Source organism: Hypanus sabinus, chromosome 4, assembly GCF_030144855.1.
Source record: "Hypanus sabinus isolate sHypSab1 chromosome 4, sHypSab1.hap1, whole genome shotgun sequence".
Lineage (NCBI taxonomy): Eukaryota > Metazoa > Chordata > Chondrichthyes > Myliobatiformes > Dasyatidae > Hypanus > Hypanus sabinus.
Genome location: NC_082709.1, coordinates 79,719,697 through 79,747,052, shown reverse-complemented (window position 1 = coordinate 79,747,052; position 27,356 = coordinate 79,719,697). Strand labels below are relative to the sequence as shown.

General features: G+C 46.3%; 1 protein-coding gene across 1 annotated transcript in view; it reads right to left on the bottom strand.

Annotated features, from left to right (window-relative positions):
* The window catches only part of LOC132392921 (FYVE and coiled-coil domain-containing protein 1-like), a 65,565-nt gene that overhangs the window by 30,385 nt on the left and 7,824 nt on the right, over positions 1 to 27,356 (bottom strand). The window contains exons 2-7 of the mRNA XM_059967510.1: positions 17,730 to 17,802; positions 8,593 to 8,699; positions 6,898 to 7,023; positions 4,901 to 5,007; positions 2,289 to 2,432; positions 1,354 to 1,479 (exon numbers count right to left, since the gene is read on the bottom strand). Of these exons, the coding sequence (XP_059823493.1) occupies positions 1,354 to 1,479; positions 2,289 to 2,432; positions 4,901 to 5,007; positions 6,898 to 7,023; positions 8,593 to 8,699; positions 17,730 to 17,781 (662 nt within the window). The 5' untranslated portion in view covers positions 17,782 to 17,802. The remainder of the gene's footprint in view (positions 1 to 1,353; positions 1,480 to 2,288; positions 2,433 to 4,900; positions 5,008 to 6,897; positions 7,024 to 8,592; positions 8,700 to 17,729; positions 17,803 to 27,356) is intronic.

The window sequence follows — 27,356 nt, the reverse complement described above, 5'->3', positions numbered from 1 at the left end:
TAATGTATCTGCCTCTCGTCCCACCCCTGGCAGGGTGTTCCACACACCCATACACTCTGTGTAAAAAATAACCTACCTCTGACGTCCTCCTTATACTTTGCTCCAATCAACTTCAAATTATGCCCCTCTTATTAGTCATTTCCAACCTGGGAAAATCTATCTGGCTGTCCGCTGGGTTCATGCCTCGTATCATCTTGTACACTCCTATCAAATCACCTCTCATCCTCTGCTCCAAAGAGAAAAGCCCTGGCTCGCTCAACCTCTCCTCCTGATATGCTCTCTAATCCAGGCAGCATCCTAGTAAATCTCCTCCGCACCCTCTCTAATCCAGGCAGCATCCTAGTAAATCTCCTCTGCACCCTCTCTAATCCAGGCAGCATCCTAGTAAATCTCCTCTGCACCCTCTCTAATCCAGGCAGCATCTCCTCTGCACCCTCTCTAATCCAGGCAGCATCCTAGTAAATCTCCTCTGCACCCTCTCTAATCCAGGCAGCATCTCCTCTGCACCCTCTCTAATCCAGGCAGCATCTCCTCTGCACCCTCTCTAATCCAGGCAGCATCTTCTCTGCACCCTCTCTAATCCAGGCAGCATCTCCTCTGCACCCTCTCTAATCCAGGCAGCATCTCCTCTGCACCCTCTCTAAAGCTTCTAAGTCTTTCTTAAAATGAGGCAACCATAACTGATCACAACATTCCGAGTGTTTCGTAACCAGGGCATTATAGAGCTGCAACGTCACCTCATGGCTCTTGAACTCAACACTCTGTCTAACGAAGGCCAACACACCTTCCTACGCACCCTATCAACTTGTGTGACAACCTCGAGGGATCTATGGACATGGACCCCAGGACTGCCTCTGTTTCTCCACACTGTGAAGAATCCAGCCATTAACCCTGCACCCTGCCTTCAAATTCCACCTCCAGAGTCAATCACTTCACACTTTTCCTGCTTGAATCCTCAACCCAGCTCTGTATCCTGTCAATGTCCTGCGGTAACCTTTAACAACCTTCTACACTATCCACAACTCCACCAACCTTTGTGTCTTCTGCAAACTTACCGACCCACTCCTCCACCTCCCCATCCAAATCATTTATAAATCCACAAAGGGATACCAGAACAGATCCCTGCAGAGCACTACTAGTCACCAACCTCCATCTACCATGACCCTCTGCTTTCTATGGGCAAGGCAATTCTGAACACAAAGATCCCTCGGATCCAGTACCTCCTGACTAGTGAAGACTATGACTCCATAAGGTTACTTGGAAGTGGGAAGTTTAGTGATAAACCTGTCAAGGCACTCAGGAATTATATCAAACAAGCAACCAGCACAGAGTCTGATTAAAGTACTGACTCACTCTGTCTCTGTGTCTGTGTGTCCTGCCGGGCACTCGGTCCTCTGAACACCAGTATCTCTCTCTGACACTTGCGATTCGGAACGGTTCAGTGATGCCTTGATTGTCAATTTGTGGGATTTAGTTTCCCTATTTCCAAAATAAAAGGAGCATTTATTAAAAAAAACAATAACTTCAGGAGACATCTGTCAATTTATCTGCAATTGTATTGTGTGTGTGTGTGTGTGTGTGTGACTATACCAAAACAAGGTATGTGTGGAGGATCATTCCCCCCCCCCCCCCACCGAAGGTCAGTGTGTGTGGGACCGTCCCCCAGTGAGGGTCAGTGTGTGTGTGGGACCGTGCCCCAGTGAGGGTCAGTGTGTGTGGGACTGTCCCCCAGTGAGGGTCAGTGTGTGTGGGACTGTCCCCCAGTGAGGGTCAGAGTGTGTGTGGGACCGTCCCCCAGTGAGAGTCAGTGTGTGTGTGGGACCGTGCCCCAGTGAGAGTCAGTGTGTGTGTGGGACCATCCCCTTGTGAGGGTCAGTGTGTGTGGGACCGTCCCCCTGTGAGGGTCAGTGTGTGTGTGGGACTGTCCCCCAGTGAGGGTCAGTGTGTGTGTGGGACTGTCCCCCAGTGAGGGTCAGAGTGTGTGTGGGACTGTCCCCCAGTGAGAGTCAGTGTGTGTGTGGGACCATCCCCTTGTGAGGGTCAGTGTGTGTGGGGGACCGTCCCCCTGTGAGGGTCAATGTGTGTGTGGGACTGTCCCCCAGTGAGGGTCAGAGTGTGTGTGGGACTGTCCCCCAGTGAGAGTCAGTGTGTGTGTGGGACTGTCCCCCAGTGAGGGTCAGAGTGTGTGTGGGACCGTCCCCCAGTGAGGGTCAGTATGTGTGTAATTAAACTATGGTAATATTTCACAGGATGATAAGTTGTTTTCCTTTGTGTTCTTTGGTTCTCACCATCTGGCGATGGGCCACGACATGTCCAGATGAACGCCAATCAAAGGCAGTTCAAAGGTGACCTCGTTCAGTGCGTACAGGTGTTCCACGATGTCCAACCTGAGGGTGTCCGACAGGAAGGGGCTCCTGGCATAATACCATTTACTGAAAGAGTGAGGACCATGTAAAGGGTATGGGAAAAATGGAGAAATCCTGGCTCCTTGTCAACACACTATCTCCTATTTGCTTGGAGTCACTGTACAACTGTGGTGTGTCGCTCGCACACCTGAACCTCCCAGTCGGCCTCAGAAATGTACTTGGTCCATCTCTGACATCTCTCCCACTTCATATTCTGACTGGATACTGCAGAATATCAGGATGAACAGCAATTTCTCTAACTTCTGGTAATTTCTTCCCCTCCTCCTTCTCTTTTTCCATTCCCCATTCTGGCTTCCATTTAAACCCTTCCCTTCTCCTCTCCTACCCATCACCTCCCCCTGGTTCACCTCTCTTCCATGGCCCACCTCCTCTCCTATCAGATTTCTCCATCTCGAGCCCTTTACCTGTCCACCTGCCAGTTTCTCACTTCTCCCCCCTAGCTCATCCACCTACCTTTTCCCTCACCTATCACAGGCCAGCTTGTACTTCTTCCTCCCCCTCCAACTTCCAGTTGTGTCTTCTGCCCCCTTTCTTTTTCAGTCCCTGTGAAGGATTCTTGCCCTGAAACATGTATTCCCCCTGTTTATTCCCCTCCATTGATGCTGCCTGACCTGCTGGGTTTTATACGTGTTGCTACATATGAAGAGCGCTGGGTGCATGAATCGCACTGCCAATGGTGCAGGAGGCAGATACATTAGGGACCTTGAAGAGACTCTTAGATAGGCGCATGGATGACAGATAAAATGGAGGGCTGTGTGGGATGGAAGGACAACTGACCTTGGGATAGGTTAAAAAGTCGGAGCAGCATCATGAGGTGAAGTGTTCTATGTTCTAAAAGAATTAAAAGCAGAGAGAGAGACTCACTCTATGAGTGAGACATTCCCCTCCCAAGACAGCTCCAATGGCTGATCTTTTGCTCCTAGACTGAGCCTTGGGTCTGTATGTGCAGGCGTCAAAGTCAAAGGGAATTTATTCTCAGAGTGTATGCTACTATATACTACCCTGAGATTCAGTTTCTTGCAGGCATTCACAGGACAATGTAGGAATATTACATAATTTATGAAAAATGATGGATCTATAAATAACAAAGACTGGCAAACAACCGATGTGCAAAAGAAGACAAATATTGAAAATCTAAAAAAATTAATAGTACTGAGAACTTAAGTTGTAAAGAGTCCTTGAAAGTGAGTCTGTAGGTTATGGAATCAGTTTAGGGTTGTGAGTGAAATTATCCACACTGGTCCAGGATCCTGTTGGTTGTCAGGTAATAACTGTTCCTGAATACGGAGGTGTGGGAACTAAGGCTCCTGTACTTCCTGCCTGACGGTAGTAGTGAGAAGAGAGCCTGGCCTGGATGGTGGCGGTCCCACAGGAGCATTGTGGTTACGGTTCAGCCCATTGGAGTCTGGAGTTCAATTGTGACACTGTCTGTAAGAATTTAGTGCGTTCTCCCCGTGGTTTCCTCCCACATTCCAAAGTAGGTTAGTTGATCATTGTGAACTGTCCTGTGGTTATGTTGGACTATATCAGCGGGTAGCTGGGCAGTGAGGACTGTTTCATGCTGCGTCTGTAAATAATTAAGTTTAAAATTGCCAGCACCCTGCACTCAGGAGTCCAGGTAAAGAAGGAAGGAGGGATGGATGTGCAGAGGCTGAGGGATTGTCTAATGAGGATTCGCAGGCAGTAAGCTGTGAGTGAGCTGGTGCCTTTCGGTTGCCAACAGCCCCCACTCCAGGCAGGGTGCCCTGTGGTATCTCATAAGACTATAAGATATAGGAGCAGAATTAAGTCATTCAGCCCATTGAGTCTGCTCTGCCATTTAATCATGGCTAATTTATTACCCCTCTCAACCCCATTCTCCTGCATTCTCCCTGTAACTGCTGATGCCCTGACTAAGCAAGAACCTAACAGCATCTGCTTTAAATGCACCCAATGATTTGGCCTCAACAGCCGTCTGTGGCACAGATCAGCCACCATCTTCCTTATCCCTGTTGTAAAGGGACATTCCTCTATTCTGAGGCCGTGCCCTCTGATTCTGGACTCCCTCTCTATAGAAAACATCCTTTCCACGTCAATTCTATCTAGGTCTTTCAATATTAGACAGGTGTCGTTGAAACCCCTCTCATTCTTCTAAACTCCAGAGAGTACAGGCCCAGAGCTAATAAACACTCCTCATACGTTAATCCTTTCATTCCCATGATGATTCTTGTGAACCCCCTCTCCAGGGCCAGCCCATCTTTCTGTTGAGGTAATCCTCTCCTTACCTGACCACATTCTTGTGAACCCCCTCTCCAGGGCCAGCCCATCTTTCTGTTGAGGTAATCCTCTCCTTACCTGACCACATTCTTGTGAACCCCCTCTCCAGGGACAGCCCATCTTTCTGTTGAGGTAACCCTCTCCTTACCTGACCACATTCTTGTGAACCCCCTCTCCAGGGCCAGCCCATCTTTCTGTTGAGGTAATCCTCTCCTTACCTGACCACATTCTTGTTGTGGAAGCTGAACTGGATGTAGTCTGCAAGTTGTTGCTGTACCAGGCAGATCCGGATGAATGCGCGCCCTTTTCCCAGCGAGGTGCTCAGCTGTTGGCGAAAGCTGAAAGGTCACCACGTGGTGCAGGGAATATGGATCGGACGATGTGGGGGGACCATCGTAGAATAAAGACCATCCCTGTCCCAGGTTGTCCACACAGAACAGGCGCTGTGGTAGTGCAGCTGTTATCGTAATGCTTCACAGTGCCAACGACCGGGGTTCAATTCCCATTGCTGTCTGTAAAGAGTTTGTACGTTCTCCCAGTGACCTATTACACGGTAGCGTAGCCATTAGCATGTCGTAATTACCAATCTGGGTTCAATTCCCATCACCGTCTGTAAAGAGTTGTACGTTCTCCCAGTGACCTATGGGTTTTTGTTGGTGCTCCAGTTTCCTCCCACATTCCTGAGACGCATAGTTTAGAGTTGGTGAGTTATGGCCATGCTGTGTTCCCACCAAAAGCCTGGCGACACTTGTGGGCTGTCCCCAGCACATCCTCAGACCGTGTTGACTGTTGGTGACTCATTTCACTGTATGTTTTGGTGTACGTGTTCAAGATTAAAACTAATCTTTAATCTCAGACTTATCCAGCCCCCAATGTTATGCCAATTTATAGAAACCATTTCCACAGTCAATCTAACCCCTCCCTCCTACACAGCCCAGAGCCCCCCATTTTTCTTTCATCCATGTGCCGATCTTACAGCCCTTTAAATGTCTAAAGTAAAAGCCTCCATCATCAGCCTCAGTAGTGTCTTCTCATCACCTACAGCTCTCTGTGTTAAAAACTTACCTCTGGCATTTTCCCAAAACTTTCCTCTACTCACCTTAAATGGATGCCCTCTTCAGATTCCTACCAGATTTATTTATCACAGGTACCTCAAAACATACAGTGAAAAGTGTCGCTTGCATTAACATCATCACAGCCAAGGATGTGCTGGTGGCAGCCCACAAGAGTCGCCACATATTCTGGCGTCAACGTAGCACGCCCACCGTGTCCAGCAACACAGCATAACACAAACAGCAGTAACAACAATAGCAAAACAGATCCATTTCCCACTTTCTCACCCAGCCCATCACACAGAGGGCACCAACCCCAGGATCCTCTGAGCCTCTAGCCCTTGACCTCGGACTCTAATCCTTGCAGACATTGGGCCTCACAACCATCAGCCTAGACTTGCAGTCCTAACCTTCTTTTAGGAGTGTTAATGGGCTCAGACCAGGATAGTGTGAGATGAAAAATTAGCTTTATTTGTCATATGAACATTGAGGCATCAAAACTTACAATCAACATGGTCTAAGGATGATGACAGATGCTGCTTTGCTGCAACAGCACTCCATGTAGTTGTGCTCAGTGGTGGGGAGGGCTTTTCCGCTGATGCCTGGCCTGTACTCACTACTGTTTTTGTAACACTTAATAAAATGACCATAAGGAGCAAGTTCTATGCCTCATTGGAAAATCACCAGGATTAAACACCTGGTTCAATCCTATCTTCCAGTGCTGTCTGTGTGGAGTTTGCATGTTCTCCCTGTGACTGTGTGGGATTCCCCAATGGTGCTCTCGTTTTCTCCTACGTCCCAAAGGTCTGTAGATCGGTGGGATACCTGTCCAATGGAAGTTGTCTGCTAGGGTGTGGGTGAGGAGATGGGAATGTGATAGAGAATAAATTGAGGGGGAAATGACGAGGGCGCATTGGATGGTGGAATTGCTCACCTGTTAGCTGGCATGGACCCAATGGGCCAAATGGCCTCCTTCCCTTTCATAATGCAAGTTATAATGTCCTGTACTTTACACTGTCCTGTATGGAGCATATAAGTAGAGTTCCCACACAGATAACTTCATCCAGCTTCGATGGAACCAGCTGAATAACGGTTCAGCATGGTCTAGAAGCAACTGCTTCCATGCTGTAGTGCTCAAAGAAAGAAAGCTTCATCAGACTTACCTTTAGCATGTTGTTCACAAAGTTCAGGACTTGCATCCCACGCTTGTGATCACTGAAGCAAACACAGAAATAATCCCAGTAACCCTTCCGAGTGCCGAGTATGGATTTCTTCTCCTTCTGGTCATACTGGGGAGAGGGAGGTCAGGATAAATTCATCTTGAAATGGAGGACGGGGTGACCGCCTCAGTGAATGAGGGAGGTGAGAGCACAGATGTGTACATGTGACCACGTGACCATAAGATATTGGAGCAAATCAGGCTATTTGGCCCATCAAATCTGTTCCACCATATCAAACCTCAGCTTAACTTCCAAAGATTCACGTCTGTAGTTTCTTGAAAGTAACAGCTTAACAAAGACAGGATGTTGAAGAAGGCAGATGATACCCTTGTCTTCATAGGTCTGGGTATAGAACTTAAAAGTTGTGATGTTACGTTGCAAATTTACAAAACACCAGTTAGATCCTAGTTGAAATTATAGGATTATAGAAAGGATGTCGTCGTGTTGGAGAGAGTGTGGAGTAGATTCATTGGGATATTACCTGGATAGGAGGACCTCAGTTCTAGGCAGAGATTGTATAGACTAGACTTGCTTACCCTACAGTGAAGCAGGCTGAGGGGAGACCTCATAGAGGTAGATAAAAATATATGAGACATAGATAAAGTAGATAATAAATAGGAAACATGTTTCATGAGGATAGCAACACACATACAAAATGCTGGTGGAACGCAGCAGGCCAGGCGGCATTTATAGGGAAAAGTAGAATCGATGTTTCGGGCCGAGACCCTTCATCAGGCCCGAAACGTCAACTGTACTTCTTCCTATAGATGCTGCCTGGCCTGCTGCGTTCCACCAGCATTTTGAGTGTCTTGCTTGAATTTCCAGCATCTGCAGATTTTCTTGTGTTTGCGTTTTATGAGGATAGTTTGAGTGAGTTAGGGTTTTTCGACTTTGGAGTGAAGGAAGATGAGAGGTGACTTGATAGAGGTGTACAAGATGATAAGAGGCATACACAAAACAGACTGCTAGAGATTATGTCCCAGGGCAGAAATTCTAAAATAAGGAGACATAATTTTAAGATGATTGGAGGAAAATACAGGGGGGATGTCAAAGGTGGGAATTTTACATGGAGATTGGCGGGTGTGTGGAACGTGCGGTCAGGGGTGGTGGCAGAGGCAGATACATTAGAGACATTTAAGAGATAGGCACAAGGATGTAAGAATTATGTAGGAAGGATGATTAAATTGACCTTGGAATAGATTAAAAGGCTGGCACAACATCGTGGGCCAAAGGGCCTGTACTGTGCTGTAATGTTCTTTGTAGTCAAAATCTTTTTTCCAGGGTGGAGATATCAAAAACCAGAGGGCACACAGATTCAAGATGAAAAGCCTTCTGAAGGCCTTTATTATGGGGTTTCTTTGTTTTGTGGCTGCCTGTGAGGAGATGAATCTCAAGGTTGTAGACAGCATACGTACTTTGATAATAAATGTACTTGGAACTTTGAATCTGAAGGCTCTGTGTCTCTGACCGGACAATGTTAGAGATGGAAGAACAGGTGGACTGGCGGTGAAGGTGAAGGCAGAGGTCAGCACAGGGATCAAGGCAGAGAGCCAGGGTAATATCTCTTGCATCATTTACCAATGGGAGTGCCTACACACAGGGGTAAGTGTGGAACAGACCAAGCTTGAGGATTCCTACCTGCAACAGGTACTCCAGCTTTGTGCACAGCTTGTGGAGAGCAGGGACGCCGTCGGTGATGGGACGTCCATCTCTGCCCTGGTGTTCACAGAGTTCCTGGATGGATGCTGGGGAACAGAAGTAGGTCAGTGACTGTGTGTGGCAATGGCATGGAGGGTGTGGGATGCAGGCTTCTGAAATATTGTTCTTTAATGCAATCACATCTTAAATGATTTTATTTGTTTTACTTATTTAGAGATGCAGTGTGGAAGAGGCCCTTTTGGCCCAATGAGCCACATTGCCCAGAAACCCAATTATTTAACATTAGCCTAATCACAGGATAATTTACAATGACCAATTAACCTACAAACCTGTACATCTTTGGACTGTAAGAGAAAACCAAAGTAGCTGGAGGAAACCCACAGTCACGGGGAGAACATACAACTCCTTACAGATGGTGTCAGGAACTGAACTCCGAACTCTGATGAACTAAATTGCTGCACTACCATGATGCACATACTTCCACATTCCCCCCCCTCCCCCCCCCCCTCATTTACACACAGGAGGCAACTTATGGAGTTCAATAAAACTGTGGTCTGTGAGGCCTGGGGTTGATACTAAGGGTCAAAGCCTGAAGATTAACGATCAAAGTTGGTGTCACCAGAAATCAAGGCCTGATGGTCGAGGGTTCTGAAAGTTGGAGGCCTGAAGTCTGCGAGACCAGGATCAAGGACTAGATGCTGGAGGCCCAGAGGCAGCTGCTCCCGAAGTTTAACCTCACCACCAGAGTTTTCTGGAGGCAGCACCTCAAGAAGGTGGTATCCGTCATTAAGGACCCCCACCGTCCAGAACGTGCCCTCTTCTCATTACAGGAGCCTGAAAACCCACACTTAACGGTTTAGGAACAGCATCTTCCCTTCTGCCATCAGATTTCTGAACAGTCCATGAATCCATGAACACTACCTCATTATGTTTGCTCTTTTTGTACTAATCTCGGCCCTTCTAGTCCGTGCTGAACACTTACTGTCACCTAGTCCCACCGACCTGCACTCAGCCCGTTACCCTCCATTCATTTCCTGTCCATATACCTATCCAATTTTACTTTAAATGACAATACCGAACCTGCCTCTACCACTTCTACTGGAAGCTCATTCCACACAGCTACCACTCTCTAGGTAAAGAAGTTCCCCCTCATGTTACCCCTAAACTTTTGCCCCTTAACTCTCAACTCATGTTCTCTTGTTACTCTCAATGGTAAAAGCCTATCCACATCAACTCCATCTATCCCCCTCATAATTTTAAATACCCCCTGTATCAAGTCCCCCCTCAACCTTCTACGCTCCAAAGAATAAAGACCTAACTTGTTCAAAAAAAAAAGAAACCCCCTTTACACACTTCCTCCACCAAATAAAAGTCATGTCCTCATGACTACTAAATAACTCGTCACCTTTCCTGCCAACACACCGTAACCCAAGCACAAACAGTGACATCTCCTCCCCACACAGTAACCCTCATGACCTGTTCCTCAGGCGCTACTTAGGCCAACTATCTGGGAGTTCCCTAACCCTTCTGAGGCCTCCGTACCCCTTCACCTAAACCCTTCACGCTCGGACACAACTGGGGATACCTTGGGCCCACTACCAATTCCTCTCTCAACCTCTCACTCATGCCCCACACTGCACACAGCTAACCCTCCCCGCTACACCTGACTCAATGGGAGAAGGGCCAAAGGTCTCTTCCTCAATCGAGGGAAAGTCAGCAAAAGGCAGCATGTACCACACATCCAGCACATCATCCATCGAATCTGTATTCTTCCTCATTCCTGTGATCGGTAGCTGCTGTTTGATCTTCTCCAAACGGAAACACGTGGCCTGCACTGCTCCCGCAGTCTCTTCAGCCTCCTGTTCAGTATTCACTGCACTTCTCTCCAGGTTTTTCTTCCTCATGACTTCTTCCAGATCAACTTTCAGGTTTTGCACTTCATTTGAACTGTCGATGGTCATCTTCAGGTTCCCTTCAAGCTTCCGCTTCTCTCTTCTGAGATTCGTCTGTAATTTCTTCACCTCTGCAAACTCCCCTCTCCGGGTTCTCAGTTTGCTATTACCCTCAGTCAGACAACTTTCTTCATTCTCTCCAACTTGTAAGTCTTCCGAATGGTTCCAGATCACTTTCTCCAGTCTCATGTGTAAAGGGGGTTTCTTTTTTTTCTTTGTTACTGTTGGGAAAGGGTTTCCTTTTGTTAACTAGCAGGAATGCTAATTTACTGATAACGAGAATGGTATTCCTTTGTAAACCAAATGGGTATTAATGTTCTTTCTTCTGAGTCTGTAAGCTTTTGTTGACGGGCTTTTGGGCAGATCGGCGCGAGGGGGTCGAGAGAGAGGACGCAATGCTCTAAGCTGGGTGAGGATCGGACCCCAAAGGGGGGTCCGAGGCCGGGAGATTCTCCGAGGAGGGGGGGGGGATGAAGCTAGATGTGCTTGGTTGACCACTCGGAGGGTCCTGAGCTGTTTGGAGAGTCGAGGAGTTCGGAGGGTCCTGAGCTGCGAGTCGAGGAGTTCGGAGGGGATCGAATGGTGGCCAGAAGACTTCAGTAATTGAGCTCCAACGGCTGTGCACGAAGTGGTTTGGACTTTGATAAGTTTGGCGCCTTTTCTTTAATTTTCTCTTCATATATACTGTATCGTTATTAATCACTTAGTTATAGTAACCTTTATAAATTGTACTCATTTAATCGCATATGGCGTGCTGTCTGTTTTTGGGCGAGGCGGGGACATCACACAGCATCCACACCAGCTGATTACCCAGTTTGGCGGGGCCGAAGGCTGCTCCCCCTAGACAAGAACGAGCTGAGCGAGCCTGTGGCGACCCAGGGAGTTACACCTGTATCAAGTCCCCCCTCAACCTTCTACGCTCCAAAGAATAAAGACCTAACTTGTTCAACCTTTCCCTGTAATTTAAGTGCTGAAACCCAGGTAACATTCTAGTAAATCTTCTCTGTACTCTCTGTATTTTGTTGACATCTTTCCTATAATTCGGTGACCAGAACTGTACACAATACTCCAGATTTGGTCTTACCAATGCCTTGTACAATTTTAACATTACATCCCAACTCCTATACTCAATGCTCTGATTTATAAAGGTCAACATACCAAAAGCTTTCTTCACCACCCTATCCACATGAGATTCCACCTTCAGGGAACTATGCACCATTATTCCTAGATCACTCTGTTCTACTACATTCTTCAATGCCCTACCATTTACCACATATGTCCTATTTGGATTATTCCTACCAAAATGTAGCACCTCATACTTATCAGCATTAAACTCCATCTGCCATTGTTCAGCCCACTCTTCTAACTGGCCTAAATCTCTCTGCAAGCTTTGAAAATCTACTTCATTATCCACAACGCCACCTACCTTAGTATAATCTGCATATTTACTAATCCAATTTACCACCCCATCATCCAGATCATTAACGTATATGACAAACAACATTGGACCAGTACAGATCCCTGAGGCACACCACTAGTCACCAGCCTCCAACCTGACAAACAGTTATCCACCACTACTCTCTGGCATCTCCCATCCAGCCACTGTTGAATCCATTTTACTACTTCAATATTAATACCTAACGATTGAACCTCCCTTACTTACCTTCCGGGCGGAACCTTGTCAAAGGCCTTACTGAAGTCCATATAGACAACATCTACTGCTTTACCCTCGTCAACTTTCCTCGTAACCTCTTCAAAAAATTCAATAAGATTTTTCAAACATGACCTTCCACGCACAAATCCATGTTGACTGTTCCTAATCAGACCCTGTCTATCCAGATAATTATATATACCATCTCTAAGAATACTTTCCATTAATTTACCCACCACTGATGTCAAACTGACAGGCCTATAATTGCTAGGTTTACTCTTAGAACCCTTTTTAAACAATGGAACCATATGAGCAATATACCAATCCTCCGGCACCATCCCCGTTTCTAATGACATTTGAAATATTTCTGTCAAAGACCCTGCTATTTCTACACTAACCTCCCTCAAGGTCCTAGGGAATATCCTGTCAGGATCCAGAGATTTATCCACTTTTATATTCCTTAAAAGTGCCAGTACTTCCTCCTCTTTAATCGTCATAGTTTCCATAACTTCCCTACTTGTTTCCCTTAACTTACACAATTCAATATCCTCCTCCTTAGGGAATACTGAAGAAAAGAAATTATTCAAAATCTCCCCCATCTCTTTCAGCTCCATGCATAGCTGTCCACTCTGATTCTCTAAGGGACCAATTTTATCCCTCACTATCCTTTTGCTATTATTATAACTGGAGAAACCCTTTGGATTTATTTTCACCTTACTTACCAAAGCAACCTCGTATCTTCTTGGAACACAGCAAGCCAGGCAGCATCTATAAGGAGAAGCATCGTCGACGTTTTGGGCCGAGACCCTTCATCAGGACTAACTGAAAAGAGAGATACTAAGAGATTTGAAAGTAGTGGGGAGAGGGTGAAATGCGAAATGATAGGAGAAAACCGGAGGGAATCTAAGAGCTGGAAAGGTGATTGACGAAAGTGATACAGAGCTGGAAAAGGGAAAGGATCATGGGATAGGAGGCCTCGGGAGAAAGAAAGGTGGGGGGGGGGAGCACCAGAGGGAGATGGAGATCAGGTAGAGTGATGGGCAGAGAGAGAGAAAAAAAAACAACTAAATATGTTAGGGATGGGGTAAGAAGGGGAGGAGGGGCATTAACGGAAATTAGAGAAGTCAAAGTTCATGCCATCAGGTTGGAGGTTACCCAGCCGGTATATAAGGTATTGTTCCTCCAACCTGAGTTTGGAAGGAGGAGGCCATCTCCCTCTGGTGCTCCCACCAACCCTTTCTTTCTCCCAAGGCCTCCCGTCCCATGATCCTTTCCCTTCTTCAGCTCAGTATCACTTTCTCCAATCACCTTTCCAGCTCTCAGCTTCATCCCACCCCCTCCGGTCTTCTCCTATCATTTCGCATTTCCACCTCCCCCCACTACTTTCAAATTTCTTAGTATCTCTCCTTTCAGTTAGTCCTGACGAAGGGTCTCGGCCCAAAGCGTCGACAGCGCTTCTCCCTATCGATGCTGCCTGGCCTGCTGTGCTCCATCAGCATTTTGTGTGTGTTGTTTGAATTTCCAGCATCTGCAGATTTCCTCCTGTTTGCTCATATCTTCTTTTAGCTTTTCTAATTTCTTTAAGATTCTTCTTACATTCTTTATTTTCCTCGAGCATCTCATTTGCTCCATGCTGCCTATATTTATTGTAGATATCTCTCTTTTTCCTAACCAAATTTCCAATATCCCTTGATATTGATAATGGCTCTCTCAAACTTTTAGCCTTTCCTTTCAACCTAACAGGAACATAAAGATTCTGTACCCTCAAAATTTCACCTTTAAATGACCTCTATTTCTCTATTACATCCTTCCCATAAAATAAATTGACCCAATCCACTCCTTCTAAATCCTTTCGCATCTCCTCAAAGTTAGCCTTTCTCCAATCAAAAATCTCAACCCTGGGTCCAGTCCTATCCTTCTCCATAATTATATTGAAACTAATGGCATTGTGATTACTGGACCCGAAGTGCTCCCCAACACATACCTCTGTCACCCGACCTATCTCATTCCCTAACAGGAGATCCAACACTGCACCTTCTCAAGTTGGTACCTCTATATATTGCTGCAAAAAACTATCCTACACACATTTTACAAACTCCAAACCATCCAGCCTTTTTACAGTATGGGCTTCCCAGTCTATCTGTGGAAAATTAAAACCTCCCACAATCACAACCCTGTGCTTACTACAAATATCTGCTATCTCCTTACAAATTTGCTCCTCCAATTCTCGCTCCCCATTAGATGGTCTATAATACACCCCTATAAGTGTTACTACACCTTTCCCATTCTTCAATTCCACACAAATAGCCTCCCTAGACGAGCCCTCTAATCTATCCTGCCAGAGCACCGCTGTAATATTTTCTCTAACAAGCAACACAACACCTCCCCCTCTTGTCCCTCCGATTCTATCACACCTGAAGTAACGGAATCCAGGAATATTTATTTGCCAATCACACCCCTCCTGCAACCATGTTTCACTAATAGCTACAACATCATGTTTCCAGGTATCAATCCATGCTCTAAGCTCATCCACCTTTCTTACAATGCTCCTAGCATTAAAATAAATGCACGAGAAATTCTCCACCTCTTCCTCTCTGTTTACCTCTAATAGTACAAAGAACTTTACTGTTTTCTTTTTCTTCCTTCTCCCAAACATCTGTTCCTACACTCTGGTTCCCCTCCACCCTCGTATCTAGTTTAAATCCACTGGAGCCTCTCTAGCAAACCTGCCTGCAAGAATATTTGTCCCCCTCCAGTTCAGATGTAAACCGTCCCGCCGAAACAGGTCCCACCTTCCCTGGAAACTGCCCAATTATCTATAAGCCTGAAGCCCTCCCTCCTGCACCATGTCTTCAGCCACGTGTTGATCTGCACTATCTTACTATTTCTAAACCCACCTGCACGTGGCACTGGTAGCAATCCTGAGATTGCTATCCTGGAGGTCCTGTCCTTTAACTTGGCACCTAGCTCCATAAACTCACCTTTCAAGATCTCCTCACTCTTCCTACCCACATCATTGGTCCCTACATGGACCACGACATCCAGCTGCTCACCCTCCCTCTCGAGAATACTGAGAACTCGATCCGAGATATCGCAGACCCTAGCACCAGGGAGGCAACAGATCATTCAGGATTCTCGATCTCTTCCACAGAACCTCTTATCTGTCCCCCTAACTATCGAATCCCCTATCACTACTGCTCTCCTCTTTTCCCTCCTTCCCTTCTGAGCTGAGGGTCCAGTCTCGGTGCCAGAGACGCAACCACTGCAACTTGTCCCTGGTAGGTCGTCCCCACCAACAGTATCCAAAATGGTATATTATTGTTGATGGGAACGGCCACAGGGGTGCTCTGCTCATTCTGTCTATTCCCCTTCCCTCTCCTGACAGTCACCCAGCTACCTGCGTCCTGACTTTTAGGGATGACTATCTCCCTGAAACTCCTGGCTTTTTCTGCCTCTGCCTCCCAAATGATCCGAAGTTCATCCAGCTCCAGTTCCCTAACACGGTTTGTCAGGAGCTGCTGCTGGATGCACCTTTTGCAGGTGTAGTCATCAGGGACAGCTGTGCTCGCCCTGACTTCCCACAAACTGCAAACGGAGCACTCAACTGCCCTAACTGCAGCCTCCATTACAATAGACAATAGGTGCAGAAGTAGACCATTCGGCCCTTTGAGCCTGTACCACCATTTTGAGATCATGGCTGATCAACTACTATCAATACCCGGTTCCTGCCTTGTCCCCATATCCCTTGATTCCCCTATCCATAAGATACCTATCTAGCTCCTTCTTGAAAGCATCCAGAGAATTGGCCTCCACTACCTTCCGAGGCAGTGCATTCCAGACCCCCACAACTCTCTGGGAGAAGAAGTTTTTCCTTAACTCTGTCCTAAATGACCTACACCTTATTCTTAAACCATGCCCTCTGGTACTGGACTCTCCCAGCATCTGGAACATATTTCCTGCCTCTATCTTGTCCAATCCCTTAATAATCTTATATGTTTCAATCAGATCCCCTCTCAATCTCCTTAATTCCAGCGTGTACAAGCCCAGTCTCTCTAACCTGTCTGCGTAAGACAGTCCAGACATCCCAGGAATTAACCTAGTGAATTTATGCTGCACTTCCTCTACAGCCAGGATGTCCTTCCTTCACCCTGGAGACCAAAACTGCACACAATACTCCAGGTGTGGTCTCACCAGGGCTCTGTACAAATGCAAGAGGATTTCCTTGCTCTTGTACTCAATTCCCTTTGTAATAAAGGCCAACATTCCATTAGCCTTCTTCACTGCCTGCTGCACTTGCTCATTCACCTTCAGTGACAGATGAACAAGGACTCCTAGATCTCTTTGTATTTCTCCCTTACCTAACTCTGCACCGTTCAGATAATAATCTGCCTTCCTGTTCTTACTCCCAAAGTGGATAACCTCACACTTATTCATATTATGCGTCATCTGCCAAGTATCTGCCCACTCACCCAGCCTGTCCAAGTCACCCTGAATTCTCCTAACATCCTCATCACATGTCACACTGCCACCCAGCTTAGTATCATCAGCAAATTTGCTGATGTTATTCTCAATGCCTTCAACTAAATCGTTGACGTAAATCGTAAACAGCTGTGGTCCCAATACCGAGCCCTGTGGCACCCCACCGGTCACCACCTGCCATTCCGAGAAACACCCATTCACCGCTACCCTTTGCTTTCTGTCTGCCAACCAGTTTTCTATCCACGTCAATGTCTTCCCCCCGATGCCCTGAGCTTTGATTTTACCCACCAATCTCCTATGTGGGACCTTATCAAATGTCTTCTGAAAATCGAGGTTCACTACATCCACTGGATCTCCCTAATCTAATCAGATCAATTAAGGGAGCTTACCTGGCCTTACCTCACCTGGAGTGAAGCTCATACTCAGCCTCTGCTTGCTATTTAAATTCTCCCGCTGCCTCACTTCCACGCACCTGCGCAGTCGTGCTCCTTTCAAACCTCGCCTCTGCCTGTTCTCCCTGAAGCCTGATTGAGCCAAAGTCGACCCACTCTGCCTCGGTCCACTCCGACAATGGCCGCTGTATATGGCGGTCTTTCTTTTTAAACCTTTGGTGCGCTACGTCACGCGCCTGTGCAGTCTAGCCTCTTTGCCCCGATCAGTTAAAAAAAAACAGCTTCTCTCCGAGCTTCTTTTACCTCTTCCCTCTCCGCCTCTTGCTGCAATTTAAATACATTTATATATATTTCTATTTGTGAGTTGTAGTATATTTAATGTCTCGTACTGTAGAGCTGCCATTAAACAACAAATTTCACCGCGTATGTCAGTGATATTAAAGCTGATTTGGTTTCTGTGTGTGTGTGTGTGAGGGGGTGGGTTGGTGTTGCTCTGTTGAACACTGTTGACGTGCTGCGTTGGTGCCGGAAGGTGTGGTGACGCTTGTGGGCTGCCCCCACCACACCCCTAGGTGGTGTCAGTTGTTTCACTGTGTGTTTCGATGTACGTGTGATAAATGAATCTGATTTAGGTTGACTCACCATACAGGTCCCTGATCACCGGTAGCAGTTGAGCATCAGGTTGGGCTGCCATTGTTGCAGGGCCTGGCCTGACCTGCAAGCAGATGTGTCCGTTAGTGACCAGGCTGCCGGGAATACAAACAGGGCCAGGCCATTCAGCCCCTCCTATCCATAGCAGCTTCCAGTAGATCTATCTCACCATTCCCTACCCCTGCAACATGTACTTCCTACAGGAAAGATATCAATAAGATTGAAAGAGCTCAGAGAAAATTTACAAGGATGGTGCCCTGGCTTGAGGACCTGAGTTACCACCTGCCAGCTTGTACTCCTTCCCCTCCCCTACCTTGTTATTCTGGCCTCTTCCTCCTTCCTTTCCAGTCCTGGTCAATATGTCAACACTTTATTCCTCTCCACAGATGCTGCCTGGCCTACTAATTTCCTCCTGCATTTAGAGTGTGTTATTTTGGATTTCCAGCATCTGCAGAATCTCTTGTGTTGGGGCTTTGTTCTCTGGAGCGCGGAGGATGAGGGAAGGTTTGAGGGAGGTCTACGAAATTATGATGGGTATAGATGGGGTATGTGCAAGGGCAGTCTCTTTCCACTGAGTTTTGGTGAGACAAGAACCATAGGTTGAGGGTGAAAGGAGAATTTCTATACTCAGAGGGTGGTGAGAGGGTGGAACAAACTGCCAGAGGAAGTGGTGAATTTGGTTTCAATTTTAACATTTAAGAGAAATATAGATACTTACATGTACGGGAGGGGTATGGAGGGCTATGGACCAGGTGCAGGTCAATGGGACTGGGGAGAGTAACAGTTTGGCATAGGCTAGGTGAGCCACAGTGTCTGTTTCAGTGCTGTAGGTTTTTATTCTCTCCCCTCTCGCCTCCGCCCCAGCTCTCCCCCTCCCACAGATTCTACTCCTCACCCACATACTAGGGGCAACTTACAGCCACTAATTAATGACTGGCCCTGCAAGTTGTTGGGAGGTGGGAAGAGACCAGAGTCCCTGTGGGAGCATGCAAACTCCATACAGATAGTGGTGGAGGTTGGGATCGAACCCAGATATCTGCAGGTGGGAAGTAGAGGCATTGTCCCATGATGGAAAAAAATTAAAAATGATGAAAATCTGAATATAAACAAGAAATCATACAAATACTCAGCAGGTCAGTCAGCTTCTGGGGAAGGAGAATCAGTTAATGTTGCAGGACTTCATTTGACGTTAACCAATGAATGCACATCATTGTCAAGCAACTGCATCATCAGCAACACCTAAAGTCTTAAAGTCAAACAGCTTGGAAATTGGCCCTTCAACCCAACTCATTTATGACAATTGTACTGGCCAGCGAGTTAGTCCATCAGCCCATGTTTGGCCCATAGCCTTCTAAATTTCTCCATCAACGTACTTATGATGCCTTTCCTAATGTGCCAGATCATTCCAAGTACCTTCGCGTGAAGAAGCTCCCTCTGGAGTCCCTTTTAAATCTCTCACCTCTGATTTTAAACATGTGCCCTCTTGTTTTTAATACCCCCTCCCTGAGAAAAAAGTCTATGAGCACTCACCCTATCTACCTCCTCCCTGATCTTATCAATGCACTGCAGCAAGAATCTTATTTGGGTGTGTTACAGCTTGGTATGGCAGCTGCTCTGCCCATGACCATAAGAAACGTCAGAGTGATGTGAACACAGCTCAGCACATTTTTCACCACGCTTAATACACACAAAGTGCTGGAGGATCCCTGCAAACCAGGCAGCATCTATGGGGGGGAATAAACAGTCAACGTTTCGGTCAGAGATCTTTCATCGAGATTTCCAGCGTCTGCAGAATCTCATGTGTTTTTATCAACCTTTGTGTGCAGAAGCTGTCACTGATGTTCCTTTTAAATCTCTCGCCTCTGAACTTTAAGCGATGCTCTCTGGCTTTTAGCCACCCTACCCTGGGAGAAAAGACTGTGTAGGTTATGTGCCTTCACCCTGTCTATGCCCCCTCATGATCTCTGCCCTGATCTCCTGATCATGATACCCTGATCTCTATCAAGTCACCTCTTTCATTCCAGGGAATAAAGTCTTAGTTTACACAATCTCTCCTTATAACTCAGGTCCCCAGATCTTGGCAACATCCTGGCAAATCTTCACTGTAAACAAGGTGCTGGAAATCCGAGCAACACACACAAAATGCTGGAGGAACTCAGCAGGCCAGGCAGCATCTATAGAAAAAAGTACAGTCGATATTTCAAAATCTTTTCTGCACTATTTCTAGTTTAATACCATCTTTCCTAAAACGTGGTGACCATGAGTGTACATAATACTGCAAGGGTAGACTCATTAATGTCTTACATAACTGCGACATGACATCCCATCTTCTGAACTCAATACTCTTTTCCCAGTTTCACATTCTCACCAAAATGTCTTTCCTCATCTTCACTGAATGTCTGCAGGGTGTAAAGCTGATCTACTGGACAAAATAGAAACTGTTCAGCCTATGGTACCTGATCCAATGACACAAACCCCACTGACCCTTGGGATCCGTGTCCCACCACCACTCATTTTGGGTAGGAACATTGGGGGCTGGATGGAGAACCTGATGTCTGTGATTGGGAGATCGCAGAGGGGGTGGAAGTGGGATACCACCTTCAACCCTTCACATCATCCCTGCCCTGTTGTGAAAGAGCCTGCATTTGTCATTACTGCACCTATGGAACCAGAGTGGGACCAAGATCACCGTACAACCATCAGGCCCCTGAACCAGTGTGGATAACTTCACTCACCTTAACGAGCCTTAGGTCCCACACCACCAGGTTCAGGGACAGTTATTACCCCAAAACCCTCAGGCTCCTGAACCAGTGTGGACAACTTCACTCACCTCAACGAGCCTTAGGTCTCACACCACCAGGTTCAGGGACAGTTATTACCCTACAACCATCAGGCTCCTGAACCAGTGTGGATAACTTCACTCACCACAACACTGAACTGATTCTACAATATATACACTCACTTTGAAGGACTCTAAAACTGATGTTCTCAGTATTATATGTCTGTTTGTTTGATAATTTATTTTCATTTATCTGTCTACTTTTTTTTTTGCCTTTTGTGCATTGGGTGTTTGTCAGTCTTTTTTAGTGTGTAGTACTTCTCTGATTGTATGGAAGCTCTTTGTTCTACTGGGAATTCCTACAGGAAAATGAATCTCAGGGCAGTAAATGGTAACAAATACAGTGCCAATAAAAAGAACTCACCCCCCCACCCCCCGGAAGTTTTCATGTTCTATTGTTTTACAACATTGAACCACAATAGATTTAATTTGACTTTTTAGACACTGATCAACAGAAAACAAACTCGTGTCAAAGTGAAAACAGAAAACAAAGTGATCGAAATTAATTACAAATATAAAACACAAAATAATTGATTGCATAACTATTCACCCCCTTTAATATGACCCACCAAATCATCACTGGTGCAGCCAATTGGTTTTAGAAGTCACATAATTAGTTAAATGGAGATCACCATGTGCAGTCAAGGTGTTTCAATTGATTGCAGTAAAAATACACTGGTATCTGGAAGGTCCAGCTGCTGGTGAGTCAGTATCCTGGCAAGAAATACACCATGAAGACAGAGGAACACTCCATGCAACTCTGTGAAAGGGTTACTGAAAAGCACAAGTCAGGATACGGATACAAGAACATTTCCAAGTCACTGAATATCCCTTGGAGTACAGTTAAGTCAGTCAGCAAGAAATGGAAAGAATATGGCACAGCTGTAATTTTGCATAGAGCAGGCCATCCTCAAAAACTGAGTGACCATGCAAGAAGGGGACTAGTGAGGCCTATGACAACTCTGGAGGAATTACAGGCTTCAGTGGCTGAGATGTGAGAGACTGCACATACAACTGTTGCCCAGCTGCTTCACCAGTCACAGCTTTATGGGAGAGTGACAAAGAGAAAGCCACTGTGGGAAAAAAAGTCACATGAAGTCTCAGCTAGAGTTTGCCAGAAGGCATGTGGGAGACTCTGAAGTCAGCTGGAAGAAGGTCTAATGAAACCAAAATTGAGCTTTTTGATCATGAGACTAAACACTATGTTTGGTGTAAGCCAAACACTGCACATCATCAAAAAAACACCATCACTACCATGAAGCATAGTGGTGGCTGCATCATGCTGAGAGGATGCTTCACTGCAACAGGCCCTGGAAGGCTTGTGAAGGTAGAGGGTAAAGTGAATGCAGCAAAATCCAGGGAAATCCTGGAGGAAAACCTGATCCAGTCTGCAAGAGAACTGTGACTTGGGAGAAGACTTGTTTTCCAGCAAGACAGTAACCCCAAGCATAAATCCAAAGCTACACAGGAATGGCTTAAAAAGAACAAAATTAATAACCTGCAGTGGCCACATCAGAGTCCAGACATCAATCCAATTGAGAATTTCTGTCTGGACTTGAAAAGGGCTCTTCACTCATGATCCCTATCCAATCTGACAGAGCTTGTGTAGTTTTGTAAAGAAGAATAGGGAAAATTTGCAATGTGCAAAGCTGGTAGAGACCTATCCACACAAACTTGAGGCTTTAACTGCTAACAAAGGTGCACCTACTAAATACTGACTTGAAAGGGATGAGTAATTATGCAATCAATTATTTTGTGTTTTATATTTGTAATTAATTTAGCTCACTTTATAGCAATCTGATTTTACTTTGATGTGAAAGTGTCCTTTCCTTTGATCAATGTCAAAAAATGCAATTTGCTGTAGTTCAATGTTGTAAAACAATAAAACATGAAAACTTCTAAGGGAAGTGAATACATTTTATAGGCACTGTACATACTTCGATAATACATAAATCTGCTTTGAACTTCGAACTTCGAAATTTGATGCTATGGGAGTGCCTGGGAAGAGGATTGAGGTTTAAATAAACAAGCTGCACAGGTTCCGCGTGGCATCATATTTCCCTGCGTTCTTCAGGTGTGAGGTAAGGAACACATATATGCAGACACGATAGCAACTTTGTCCCTGGGTCAAAGTGGAAAACTCCTCTTTTAAATAGGGCCAGGGATCTTTTGTGTCAATCTCCAAGGGCAGATAGGTGTTTGGCTAAACAGCTTATGGAATGCTTAATTCCTACAACAGCACATTTCATAACCACCTTGCACTCACTGGGAATCTGCAGACTTAATCCTGAACCTTGTTTTTGTATGCATGCTTTATTCTACCTCTCCCGCCCTCCCTTTCAACCGTCCCACAACGTGAGGCAGTTCACACACCTGGAATCTGTGCACAGGAGATTCAGCAGATGCTGGAAATCCTGAGCAACACACACAAAGTGCTGGAGGAACTCAGCAGCTCAGGCGGCATCGAAATTCTGGGGCAAGACCCTTCTTCACGACTGAGTCAGTGCACCGGGGGCAGACAGAAACTCTGCTAAGGTCTGCTGTTTTCAACTGGCTAATCTGAGAGGCAGTAGTCTCCTCATCTCTCTCACTCAGCACAAACCCTGATGGATTCAGAAACAAGCCTGGTATTAGTTGAGAGAATGAAGAGGAACAGAAACTGCTTGGGCATCAAGGGGTTAAACTGGAATGGGAAGTGCTAAGTCAGGTAGTGTAAGGTGCATGACATTTAACACATTGATTGACAGGGCCAGTGCTCGGGGTTCAATTCCCGCCACTGATGGTGAGGAGTTTGCTCGTTCTCCCCGTGACTGCACGGGATTCCTCTGGGAGCTCTCTTCCCTCCCTCATTCCAACACAGGGCAGAGTTAGTCTTTGTTGACCCAGAAGTGTGGCGACAGTCTGGGCTGCCCCCAGCACATGTTGATTGCGTTTTTTACATATAAAAGTTTACTCCAAAACAATACAAAACGCTGTATGAACTTAAGTTTCTCCATTACTACAGTTGAAGTTAAAATACAAATTTGATTATGAATTATATGCTCAATTCCAATGAGGGCCCACTGTTCCCAAAACTCCCCCAGTGTACACAGCACTACCACGTGCTCCCTCTCCAAGGGCACCCAGGCACAGAGGTAACCCCAAAGGAAGGGCATGCATTTGGGTTGGGCAGAGCCCTCGTCTGCCCGCCACCTAGACCCGCAAATGGCCAGTTTGACCTCGCCCAGGAGCAGACCGACCAGGAGAACTCCTGACGCAAACATCGCACTTCATTGTAGGTTCACATGTGACACAAAAAGCTAACCTTTAAGGTCAAAGATCCAGTAAAAACTCTGAGGTTCCCAGCAGATAATATCTGCAGTACGCTCGCCCACTGCAGCCTGCTGAGGCACTGCCCTGCTGTCAGAATTGCATCGATTGTGAAACTGGACGCGGCCGGTGGTGGTGCAGGAGACGCTGTCAGAGAGAGAGCGTTAGGGCACAGGACAGTGAGGACTCCGACCGCCAGGGGAGGTGAAGACTGGAGGAAGAGACTTGGCTGGGTAAACACTGGGATTGGTTCAAAGTAAATTTATTTTCAAAGTACATATATGTTGCCATATACTATTCTGAAATTGATTTTCTTGCAGACATTTACAGGAAAAGTAAAGAATTACAATAGGATTTCTGAGCAACCATACAGAAACAAAGACTGACAAACAAGCAATGTATAAATAAAAAGAAAATAGTATTGGGAACATGAAGCGTAGTGCCCTTGAAAAGCAAGTCTGTAGGTTGTGGAATCAGTTCACTGTTGTGGTGAATGGAATTGTCCACCCCAGTTCAGGAGCTTGATGGTCGAAAGGTAATAACTGTTCCAAAGCCTGGTGGTGTGGGACCTGAGGCTCCTGTACCTCCTGCCTGATGGAGAGAGTACAGCCCGGATGGTGGTGGGGGGGGGGGGGGAGAGTGATGGTCGAAAGGTAATAACTGTTCCAAAGCTTGGTGGTGTGGGACCTGAGGCTCCTGTACCTCCTGCCTGATGGAGAGAGTACAGCCCGGATGGTGGTGGGGGTGCTGGGAGAGTGATGGTCGAAGGGTAATAACTGTTCCAAAGCTTGGTGATGTGGGACCTGAGGCTCCTGTACCTCCTGCCTGATGGAGAGAGTACAGCCTAGATGGTGGGGGGGCTGGGAGAGTGGTTGATGGTGGGTGCTGCTCTCTCGTGGCAGCGCTCCGTGTAAATGTGCTGAGGAGGGCTTTGTCCGAGATGGACTGGGCTGTATCCGTCACTTCCTGGAGATTTTCCCGATCCTGGGCATTGGTGAAGTAAACAGATCGGACACTCTCCAGGGTGTAAGTTTGTCAAAGTTTTTGGTGTCGTGCTGAAACTACATATGCAGTGCCACCACTGGAATTCCACGACACAACACTTACGTGCTGGTCCCAGGACAGAACATCCGATATAACGCCAAGAATTTTAAGTTACTGAACCTCTGCACCTCTGACCCCTGACGAGGACTGGCTCATGGACCTCAGATTTCTTCCTCTTGAAGGCAATAATCAGCCCATTGTTTTGCTGATGTTGAGTGAGAGGTTGTTGGTGCGACACCATTCAATCAGATTTTCAATCTCCCCAGAACAAGGATAATAAACAATATCAGGACAGTAATTGTGGGCCGAAGGGTTTTCTAAATAATAAATCTAATAAGGATTTCCGGAGAAATCTGTTGAGTGGAGACGTTGGAAGTTGATCCCTCAGGGAGTGATGGATGTAGTTGCTCTGGAAGGGAAGATGGATAAAACCAGGCCATTCAGCCCTTTGACCCTGCTCTATCATCACTTTGATCACGTCTGATATTCTGTCTTGATATCATATTTCTGGTTTCTCCCTCAGCCCGTTTATATGCAGAGTTGTGGACACAGTGCAGCACATCACAGGAACCAGATTCTGCCTACACTCCTCACTGCCTCAGTAATGCCGCCAACATAATCTACCCACGCTGGGCAATTTCTCTTCTCCCCCTCTCATCAGACAGGGCACAAAAGCCTGAAAGCACATATCACCAGGTTCAAGAACAGCTTCCCCCCTGCTGTTATAAGACTATTGACCAGTTACATAGAACATTACAGCACAATACAGGCCATTCGGCCCACAATGTAGTGCCACCCTTTTAACCTACTATAAGATCAATCTAACCTTTTCCACTCTTGACCTCAAAATCTAACCTCTCATGGCCTTGCACCTTATGATCTACCTACACCGCACTTTCTCTGCAGCTGTTACACTTTATTCTGCATTCTGTTATCGTTTTACCTTGTTCTACCTCAATGCACTGTGTAATGATCTGATCTGTATGGACAGTATGCAAGACAAGATTGTCACTGCATCTTGGGAAATGTGACAATATTAAACCAATACCAATTCCAGTTTATTCCTGGTTAGATTCCAGTCTGTGAAGCTATGAGTCCATTTGAGGCTGGAGGCCAAGGATGGCCTGTAGTGGGGTTGGAGGACTGTGTATGTTCATGGGAGGAATGGGCTTGGTTTTGCTGTTGTTGCCTTGTTGCTTGTCATCTCTGTTCTGTTGAGCTCTGTGTCGTTCACCCAGCGCTGTGGGCATGCTGCTTTGGTGCCAGAACGTGTGTGGTCATGTGAGTCCGGGGCCAAGGACTGGGGGTTGGAGATCGTCAGTCGGCCTGTCCTGGGGTTGGGGGTCTGTTTGTGTGTGTGACGGAGGGGTGTGAAAGGAGTTTGTTCTGTTGTTTTTGTTTTGTTGTGTTGTTTTTGCATGTGTAGTTCTGCTGAACATGGTAGGCATGCTTTGTTGATGCTGGGTTGTGTGCTGGGTTGTCCCAAGCACATCCTTCAGTTCTATTGGTTGTTAATGTAAATGATGCATCATGTTTATGTTCACTGAGGTCGTCTGAGGTGGGCGATCAATGTCTCACTGGTCGCCTCACTACAGGAAGGATGTGGAAGCCATAGAAAGGGTGCAGAGATTTACAAGGATGTTACCTGGATTGGGGAGCATACCCTATCAGAATAGGTTGAGTGAACGGTTGAGTTGGAGCAACGGAGGACAAGAGATGACCTGATAGAGGGGTACAAGATAATGAGAGGCATTGATCGTGTGGATTACAGCGTGGGCTGTAATGGCTAGCACAAGAGGGCATAGTTTTATGGTGCTTGGAAGTAGGTACAGAGGAGATGTCAGGGGTAAGTTTTTTCACACAGTGGTGAGTGTGTGGAATGGGCTGCCTCCGGCGGTGGTGGAGGTGGAAACGACAGGGTCTTTTAAGAGACTCCTGGATGGCTACATGGAGCTTAGAAGAATGGAGGACTATGGGTAAAGCCTGGGCAGTTCTAAGGTAGGGACATGTTTGGCACAGCTTTGTGGGCCGAAGGGCCTGTATTGTGCTGGATGTTTCTATGTTTCCATGTCTTGACCATGATTGTTCTTGGCAAATTTTTCAATACTATTCAGAGATTGTCTGCCTGGTGTCAGTGGTCCCATAATCAGCCAGGACTTGAGACATGCACCAGCTACTCATATGACCATTCTTCACCTGCTCCCTTGACCTCAGGTGACCCTGGGGTTTAGAATGTGGAGAGCTGGCGTGGCCCCTTTAAAGATTCACGCCCACCCCGCTAATTGGTGGCCATATTTTGGTGTCAGGATTTCAATGTTTTATAAAGCACGTGAACTCAGGTTTGGCGCTCAGTCATCAGTACAACTTTAGTTCAGTCTGCAATTCCATTTTTGGACTTCTGCCTTGTTTGGATTCTGACCTAGCAT